This window comes from Ornithodoros turicata, chromosome 2, assembly GCF_037126465.1.
Source record: "Ornithodoros turicata isolate Travis chromosome 2, ASM3712646v1, whole genome shotgun sequence".
NCBI lineage: Eukaryota > Metazoa > Arthropoda > Arachnida > Ixodida > Argasidae > Ornithodoros > Ornithodoros turicata.
In genome coordinates, this window is record NC_088202.1 from 102290229 (window position 1) to 102300433 (window position 10205).

At 46.5% G+C, this 10205-nt stretch overlaps 1 protein-coding gene across 3 annotated transcripts; it reads left to right on the forward strand.

Annotated features, from left to right (window-relative positions):
• Nucleotides 1-933: 933 nt before the first annotated feature.
• Nucleotides 934-4116, forward strand: LOC135383903 (uncharacterized). 3 transcript variants are annotated; one of them, XM_064613190.1, is made up of 4 exons: nucleotides 934-1038; nucleotides 1574-1650; nucleotides 2752-2905; nucleotides 3863-4116. In XM_064613190.1, exons 2-4 carry the CDS (start codon nucleotides 1608-1610, stop codon nucleotides 4011-4013), a joined length of 348 nt encoding a protein of 115 aa, XP_064469260.1. In that variant the 5' UTR covers nucleotides 934-1038; nucleotides 1574-1607; the 3' UTR covers nucleotides 4014-4116. The 3 variants fall into 3 exon arrangements, with proteins under 3 accessions (XP_064469260.1, XP_064469261.1, XP_064469262.1); XM_064613191.1 differs by having other exon boundaries at nucleotides 969-1057; XM_064613192.1 differs by lacking the exon at nucleotides 934-1038 and adding an exon at nucleotides 1073-1283.
• The last annotated feature ends 6089 nt before the right edge of the window (nucleotides 4117-10205 follow it).

A 10205-nucleotide genomic window follows, 5' to 3' on the forward strand; every position in this document is an offset into this window, starting at 1 on the left:
TAGATTTGCTGTAACAGGATATATGCTCGACACAGTAAGGAACCGGATGACTGGCTCGATAAACGTGTCCTACATTGATAGCCTTCAGTTTTGAAATCCCCAGTAATGAGAGCGACGTTACGTCTTGCACGTTCAAGGCAGGAAATAATATCTCTGTTGTACTAGCTATGCTGTGCTGCTATGCATTCAAGTGTGCAGCACGTTACAGCAGTATCAGAAATCGGTAAATCAGGAAGTTGAGGCACCCTCGCACCCAAGAGCGACGAGAGTAACAATCACGGTACGTTGAATATAGCGTGAAATGGTTAAGTAAACCCGTTACGTTCGGCAAATGATGCAGGTGCGACGGCTGGCGTCACTACCATATTCGTAGCGTCTTAAAGTGATCTCCGTCAAATCTCCGCCTTAACTCACTTAAGGTGAAACCACGGGTCAAGAAGTCCCCAGCCCATCCTGCCCTCCGGAACAAAGATGCGAAAGAAGCTGTGCATGAATGCCTGCGCAGTGTGCACACCAATCCAAAAGACGCCTTCTCTGCTGCAATACAAGAGCTTCCCAACAACAACAAATAACTGATGATGATGCAGTCGGATGGTGACAGATCTGTATTTAAAAGCACGGGGACTACGTAGAAATATGATACATTGTTTCCCAGAACATTAAGTTGCAATGTTGATCAAGGAATTATTTAAGGGAAATTATTGGACCCCCAGTACATATACTATAGTACACGCACGCACGAACGAACGAAAAAGAGTGATGTGATGGGTCATTCACAAGTGTGCACATATGTAGAGAAAGCGGAGCATCCATATCAATCAATTTTATGTCTGTTGACATAGTTTCAGAATTAATACCGAGCTCGCCATAAACCGCCGAGTTTAGCATTTGTTCGACATTCATCGACTACTGAAACAGCTACAACGTATCTGGTCGTTTAAGGAAGTGATCGCAACACACGCCCTCTCCACTACGATAATCCATGCGCGTGGAAGCGACGGCTACCACGTCGTCAAATGCTGTACGGCGATCTACGGGGTAGGTCCTTTCATTCATGGTAACTAGCGGACACTTGCTCACAACTCCTTTCACGTTTGTGGCAATTTTCAATCGTAAATTTTATATTTGGTTCATTTAATGACACCATTGTGCTTTATATCTCGCATTTTACGCAACTTGTGAGTGTAGTAACATGTCAGATTCACAACTGTTATTGGAGGGTGGCACCTCATGACATGTCTTAAGTTACTGGTTTACAGCTCCTCTCTGTATACCCGGTGCAGGTAATGTATTACATATTTCACTTCAGTTTGATGAATTCGGGCGACTGCGACATGGCCATTGTCGAGTTGCAGTGTTCTTCCTTCTAACCATGTATCCTATATAATATCTTACTGCACGAAATCAACAGGAATAGTATTGTACACCTATGCCATCTTTGATGACGCTTGTCAGGCTGTGTTGTGACGCTATCAATTCTCACGATCATCTACAAATGGCCCCCCTTTGACCGTCCATACTTCATGTTCACTGTGTCCAAGCAGCTTACATGCTTCATCGTCTGTGTGATCAGGTTCTTTTCTAACGAAGCATCAACCTGAGAGACCATGAGGCTTCTGGCTGTCACGTTTCTATTGGGTGCGCTCACGAGTAAGTGCTTTCATTGTAGATCTGCACTCGGAATGGCTGTATAGTCTTAGGCAGACTTGTGCCCGTTACCAAAAAAATAGGAACTAAATACCGTTACCCGTTACTTCAGAAAAAAGTAACTAAATACGTTACTCGTTACCAACATACAAAAGTAACGAGTTCTCGTTACTCACAGGTAACGAGTTACTTTTTCGTTACCGCCGCATAGTTAAAGGAGCCAACAAACATGCCGTCACTTGCCTTCAACTCATTATTAATGAGAAAATGCACTTCACAAGAAGCTGATACTCGAAATTTACATCAGTGATGTTCGTTCCCTTTCGTGTGATGACATCGGCTGCCGAAGTGGGGGTGATCGGAGGTTATGAAAACACAAGAAAAGACACCGGTTTCCGTGCCACCGATCACCAACGGTTCCCAAAAACAGACGAGGGGCTGCGTCATAATTTAGGGCTCTCAGAAGCTTAGCAAAGACAAGAAAAGGCTAGAAGTCGAAACGCGTTTTTTGTAGCCATAGCACAATTGGTACCCATCCTTGGGAAGGAGTGATGGTCGGAGGTTACGGAAACAAGAGAAAAGACAAGGGCCTTCGTTTAAGACGATTCAGCATGTCAACAACACATCCAACGAGGGACTTCAATAATACTTTGAGTCACACGTGGTCGTGGGTCACGCAGGTCCACGCATTGCGCCACACGGAGTGCCGAAATGTGCTCCCCCGCGCTGAAGAAAAGGAACGAGTAACGTCAGTAACGAGTTACCAATTTTTGTAACTGATTCCGTTACTATTACCATTTTTTAAAAAGTAACTGAATCGTTAGTTCGTTACTAAAAAAAGTAACCGTTACCAAGTAACGAGTTACTTGTAACGAGTTAGGCACAACTCTGGTCTTAGGTGATACTATGTGGGTTACTTGAAGCTTGTAGTGTTCAGAATGAGAGTTTTGGAAATTTTCTCACTTTCTCACCCTTCCTCGTTTGTGTGCAGTATATTAGAAACACAGTCAACAACATTTCGTTAGCGTCATGGTTAACCACCGGGTAACGCTGGGCCGTATCATAATTTACCCTAACGCTAAATAACGTTGTTCTGTCTTGTAGCGGGTGTTCATTCCGCGTGCGATGAGGGCCTCGCTCGGATGGTCTTGGTGGACTGCGCAACCGAAGCAACACAGCTGAAGCCGGAATTTGCGAAAGCTGGGTACTGGACGCAAGTGGACACATCTGATGTGTCCCAAGTGAGGAGTGCATGCTGGTATGAAACCGCTTCGTACAACAGTATAAACGTTCGTACGTGAAGTGAACGTGTAAAAGAGGAGGAGAGGAAAGAGACGACCAGAGATAACAATCTGCGATCTTCGTAAATCTCTCTGATCTCGCCAAATTGCAAAACGCTACTAAAGGGACGGTCGCAACCGGACACCCATCTATGAAACCGATACCACTTTGTTCGGCATCGACCAACAGTCTACCGGAATTACCGAAATACCGAAAACAATCTGCCATTCATTGACAGAACGCGCAATTCTGTGTGTCTAGATATGTGTTTGCCGAGCGATCTGATTACCACATAGCGCGACATAGCGCTTGTGGCGCTCTTGTGCCCCATAAATAAGGCACACCTGCCATGAGCATCTTTCCCATCACCCAAAGTGCGGCTGCTTTAGCCTGTAAGCTGACTGTTGGAATTCGCCTTCAACATTTCCTTCCTTAGCCGTCGAAGACACCACCACCATTAATGCACCGCGGGCGTGCCTTCAAGTCCCATTAGCTCACGCGAGGGATGCTGTACAATGATGTGCTTAAATTAACAAGTGCACTTGTTGACTTTATAGGAAGTGTGTCTGCTTTTTTAAGATCTGAGTCAGTATAGCTTGAAGAACAACAAATATATTATAGAGTTCGTGGTCAACTTTCAGGCTATCTCCCGAACTATGCACAAGGGCTTCTCGGGTAACGTCTACAAACCTAGTGATTAACCCCTTGTTCATATATCACTCTACGGTCGGAGTAGGACACGTGTCGCACATGTAATCGTTTGATCGGGCCGAGAAAAAAAAAAAAAAAAAAGGAAGGAAAGGTAGCTGCGACGAAATTGTAATGATTTCATTGCCAAACTCCGCTTTATTCTTTCTTCCCTTATACATTACATGTTGTTACAGTACGTTGCATTGCATATATGTCGGTGAAATAGTCTTGATGCGATTTCCAGCGTTCAGAAGGCATTAACAAGGTGCCTCAGACAGAAACTCACCGGGGAGTGTGCATCGCTTAGTGAAGCCATGATCAAGAAGATGCGAGCACAAAGGAAAGAGACTCTGCGTAACCGCTGGAAGTGTGACGTTTTCACACGCTACTGTTGAGGAGCAGGATGTTTGCCCCCACCAGGGCTCAAAGTGTCAGGACGCATCCAAAAAGTATGCTGATCCCTGCACACTGGAAATAAATTTGTTCAGTCCGCATAAATATTTCTGCGTTTATTCCACGCACGTGGCGGGTTTCTTTTCGTGGAATTCATTTCTACATTGCCTGGTTCTGCTCTGGTGAGTCCGCCTATAAAACAACGCCGTGAAGCGAGCGTCATGATAGCTGTATATTTATCCGCTTTGGAATCTGTGAAACCTGAACTCGACGCTTTATTAGGAAGATATTCATTGAATACACGAAGACACATTTGCCACAGGCAGCGGGTATGTTCTTATGACTTAGCTACACAGTTTGGAAAGTATAAGACAAAGAAGCGTCTTCACACGATATAGGATGGCATGTATGTTTTATTTCATTTTCTGTGCGCAGTGCTTACTGCTTCCACAACGGCGCGACTTTTCACGCGTCATCATCCATCATTCATTGTGCGTCATCACTTAAGTCTCTTTGATTATCGCTTTACTTACTTACCTTCATCTCTAATTAAACTGGTGTAGCCGGCCTATTTTATTTTTCCATGCACCAAATCAAATCAAACCAAGGCTTTGAAAAGCGCAGCACACGGACTCCCATCGAACGGTCACAAGGTCACCTCTCACCTACTAAAAACGGCATGTTCTGTAGCGGACGCTGGACGACGACAACGACGACAACGATGGCCACGCGCGCGTGGAGCACCCGCTTCTCAGTTCCACCGGCGCGGCCATGGAGATAGGCCACCGTTATCGCCTCTCCGTGGCATACCATCATCGCCGGTCGGGACTCATGTAGAGGAAGACCATCGTCCTCTACATTTGGTGACCCGGACGAAGAACATCACGTCCGGAGCAATTCGGCCCTTCACCACCCCAAATTTGTGACGACGCCATCGAGCAGCACTACCTCCGGCACACACGGCCCGCCTTCACTCCTACCGCATCTCGGTACTCTTCACTCCTCTTCTCACGCTTCTCACTGCCGGCCGCGACATTAGAGCCTTGCGCTCACCTGCCGGTTGCGGCAGTCGCGGCAGCCGACGCCTTGGCACGCTTCACACCCGTCTCGGCACCTCACTCACCCCACCTGGGACTCTCGAGCTCCGGCTCCCGTGCCGGTCGCGGCACCCCAGGACCACGACACCGAGCGCCTCACTCTCTCTCTCTCGTCTCTACCTGACGGATCGTTGTTCCCGTCCTCACCATCTGTGAAATGCCGCCAACGTGTGCCGTGCCCCTGTTCGACCACACGTCACCACGTCTGCACGTCTACCACGGTCGCCCTCAACTGCAGCTTTTCCCAGACGCGTTACCTGGACTCCAGCTCTTGCGATGCGTCCGCAGCGCATCTGACGGCCGGGGGACCCCTGTAGCGGACGCTGGACGACGACAACGATGGCCACGCGCGTGGAGCACCCGCTTCTCAGTTCCACCGGCGCGGCCATGGAGATAGGCCACCGTTACCGCCTCTCCGTGGCATACCATCATCGCCGGTCGGGACTCATGTAGAGGAAGACTCTACATGTTCTACATCAGGTTATTCCACTGTTCTACTTACTTACCATTGTTCGTCCGCGAGAATTGTAATATCTGGTCCCGACCAATAGCGAGTTTTAGTGAATCCTTTTTGCTCGAATCGTTCCCGAACCGTATCGCTGGGAACCAATGAGAAGGGGGACTGACTAAGAATAGAATCCTCTGATTGGGCAGCGACAAAACCGTTCGCGAACCGTTCGAGTGATTCACGAAAACTCCTTAATGTCCGTGATCGGTTGCGTTCCTGAAGACACGTGGAGCCTTTGTACCTTACGTGGACTTAGGTCCGTTCTCTGCTGGATGCGCTCAAGTAAAACATCTGGTACGTTTTTGTAGCCTTTCTCATCCTGATTTTTCAGCGTAATGAGGCTGTCTCGTTGCTTCCCGATGAAACAGAATTATATCTGTACCTGTAAAGGTGCAATATTTGTCCGTAAGGTAACGCCAGCTGAGGATTGTTCGTACACGCAAGGGTGTAGGTCAGACAACGGGCTTTTCCGAACGTATTTGCCAGGTCACGCTCACAACCACGGACAGAAATCGAGGTGGGCAACGGCACAGTGGGATATTCTGGACAAGAAGAAAAAAAAAACGAAAACGAGAACTTCATTTTGATTATAATGACTGGGGTGTTCTATCACAGCAGGGGCTACTCTACCGCATCCCGCGCTGTAATATGGTGAATATGTAATAATCAGCTTCACAGTGAAACCGAACTCCCAGTGTCCAAAAAGGTGAGCAATACTTTTGCGGCATGGCGTAGGTGAGCTGTATTCGACTATAGACCAAGTCATAGTATGCTACACTATAGTACGATTGTCCAGACGATTGTCATAGTGACATAGAGCGCGCATAGCTGATTTTACAGATATAGTAAGTGTCTACTCGTCATAAACTGGCACTAGTTTGACTAGTACGGGACTAGTTCGGTAGCACGGTTAATGCAGAAGAACGTGTTTGGGATCTCCCAACCTTGGACAGTAAGCCTCTCGCGTAAATGACAGCTCTCAACTGAGGAGTAAGAGTGACATTGAGTAGCATCCGATCAATCAATGCACATCCTGGCGTGATCGAGATATTTCGTATCATTCAGAGAGCGAGCGTTGGATCCATTCATGCAAGCATAGACGTCCAACGAAAGTCAGTTGGCACTGGCGCGAGGCCATGGCTTCCATTAAGCGTCTAAGAATGAGCTGACCGGTCGTTTCTTAGCTGTGCAAAACAAGTACAGCCACTAGAGACACTCGTACGTTCCTGCAACACGCTATGCCTGCTCATTCTCTGCGGCACCACAGTAGGCTTCAGCCCGCTGGACAAGTACCCTGTAGCTAGTAACATGAGTACTGAGCACACTGAAGTCACGTCTGCGCTGACACGATTCCTTCAGGAAGCTAAACTCTTGGGTACTCTGATACCTCCTATACGACTGTCTGTACGATGATTACTGAAGGAGCTGCCTTTTTCTGTATTTCTTAATTATCTGTGTCCCAATTTCAGCATCTTACTTTTTGTTTGTTTGTGTTTGCTTTTGGGAATAGCAAGCCTACATCATGGCTAACCTTTCCCTTCTTTACTTTTTCTATCAGCATTAAAACATATCCCCCATCCCAGTAACACTTATCATGCAGTGGATCAACTGGGTTCAAGTACACCTCGAGCTCCACAACAAAGGAATGGAAACTATTGGCGTCCCCAATGCCTTTCCTACTGCTTCCGATTCAAATTCTTCGTACTGCAGGATAAGAAAAAGAATGCATGGCTCACACTGCTGCGTTTCATTGCGTACGGATATGGACGAATGTTGGTTGCCGTGACAACAAACGCGTGGAAAGTAAGAATTCGTCCGAACTGAACTTTTTTCTGACGCGCGCACCCACCCGCAAGCAGAGAACGAATCTCCACGCTCCGCGCATACATGTGGAGGCACTTCTCTGTGCGAGATGTCTTCCAACCTGGTTGCTGTAAAGCGAGTGAAAATTCAATAAAAACGTGCAGGATTCCACTTTCGTTCGAACTAAGAGCAGTTCTCTGTCATGCCGTACATATCATGAAAAAAGAAAAAGAGAGAAGAAAGAAGTCTTGCCGCAGAAACGCTTTATGGTCGAAGACGCGAAGGACCCGAATTGCCAGACACTTGCCGTGCCCGCATGTATGCAAACAGTCCAGTTGATCGCATGTGCATCCGCGCGCAAAGAAACACGGTAGCTTGAAGTATATGTGCGTGCTCCAATGTATAAATAGCGAGTTTTAGTAAATCGGAAGAACTCTGCGAGCACTTTTCGATAAAGGAGAGATATCAAATCCAAGCTTAGCACTGTGATGTCACTAGCTCCAAAGAAACACGGCGATTGGCTTATGTTTTCGGAACCGTTATCGTGAACACCTTCCGAGCTCTCTAATGTCGAAAGACAAAGTCCAATTAGTCCCAATTATGTTTATTATTATTAAAGTTCATCACGCGATCAAACGTGGTGAGTGCTCTCACGTGTCCAAACAGCTATACGAGACCAACGTCATTTACATGCAGAGTGAAGGACAACAATTCGGCTTTTATCTTCTTAACTGTACACTTTAACAAACCGACTCATGCTACCAAGGCGCGTAACTTCTACGACGCTAAGCCGTTGCGTATTCGAAACTCTTAAGCTTTCGGCCTGCTACAGATCCTATGCAAACCAATTTGGAATATTTCTACACTTGGCAGCACATGATAGGAGCGCAAACTCGCACGTAAGAAATGCCATTATCTTCTGACCTCGTTTAAATTTCCGTCAGTGAGTCCTGCTTCCGCTACTCAGCTTCCTAAAAGAAAACAAGCCATGGCCTTCGATGCAAGTCTGAGTTCTGTTCCTGATACACTTACAGCTGTCATTGATAGTGGTGGGTACAACCAAGGACGTTTAAATCGTTCTGGGAAAGGCACAGCACCATAACCGGCTAACATGCATGAGTCTTGAATTCAGGGTGGGACATAGGAAAATACGTTAGTGTAATCCAGAGATGAGGAAGTTACTCGACAAACAGGAACCCATTACTAGTTAAGTTACTATGCCCCCCCCCCAAAAAAAAAATAATAAAATAAGATAAAAAAACTACCAAAGAAGTTACAGGTAATGGAAATGAACTTTAAGTTTCGAAGGTACTTTGGAAAACTAACTAGTTACTGTCAAGTTACTTAATACCTTATATACAATCTTTTGTTCGTGACGTTTCTATAATTAATTTACATCTCGATATCATAATTGATAGTTTTGATATACGAAACTTGTACAGTGCTGGACAAAAGTTCACGCTCAAAACACGCTCCGGCCACGACATACTGCTTCAGTGGATTCCTGGACATGTTGGCATACGGGGTAATGAAGCTGCAGATGAGATGGCAGATATACCGCACCTATCGTCAACGGAACACATGGTGACATATTCCTCGTCAGATGTGAAGCACATGTTAAAATTGCTGACAGAAGACATATGCAGAAGGCAATGGTTACAAGTCGACAGGCGGTCATCCTTGCTTCATCAGATTGACCCGGAGCTGAAATTCCGTGTTCCGTCCAGCATACCGCGACCTATACAAACACTTTTGCATCGGTTTCGCTTTAACGTTCCGTATGGTCAACAGTTTCTCCATAAAGTCGGCACGGCTAGTTCAGCAAACTGTCCAGTGTGTGCATCTGTGGAAAACACGGAACACATCCTTATGCACTGCCCAAGATATGCATCCCAAAGGGCTACATTGAAGTCTGCTCTAGACCGCTTGGACAATAGAACCTTCGATATAGTCAAGGTGCTGGGTGCACGGGAAACCGGGAAGAGAGATGCGGCGTTGTCAGCGCTTATCCATTTCATAGTGAGCAGTGAGATGGAATCTGTATTTTAGGACCGCATTCTAGGCATGTGTCGTCGAGTTCCCCGTTCCTGTTAGTTTCTTGCAATTCAGTTCACTTCAAGGGGATATACCTACGCATGTGCACGTGCAGTTCGGTGACTGGGCTGGGTGATGTCTTTCCATTTTTGCCTTTTCACCTTTTCAGTTTTCTTTCATTTCATTTCCTTTGTGGGAGTAGCAGAATTCGTCATTGACGAATTCGATATCTTCCGTTTTTTTTTTCTATAATCAAAGTCAAACTCACGCTCCGGCGCGTTCCTTCCTCAGAGTGACGCTCTAGGAGTGAATGATACCCTACGGACTTACAAACAGGTGGCTGGGTTACATAGGCACATGTCTGTAAGTCAGTGCGGCTGCTAGGGTGTCGCTCTGAGGAAGGAATGCTCCAGAGCGTGTTCCGTAAACTTCTGTCCAGTACTGTACAGCTTGGGATAAAAGGTAATTGAACATCGCGGTGTCGCGTTTCTCTAATAGAGCGACACGCGAGCAGCACAGAGGAGCGGACACAAATACTGGGAAATGAATAATATAACCGGTCACCCGTTTATTATTCGATCTCTTCCTGATATCTAGCAGGAGGTCGCCTCGCTGAGGGTATGCGCCGCTGCCGTGTTCCGTAAACTTTTGTCCAAAGCTATACCAGTATTTGATATCGCGAAAGAAGCGTGCGTATCTCGTAGTAAGGTTCTCCAACGGCGCACAGAGGTGGCATTTAAAGTTTCGGTTCC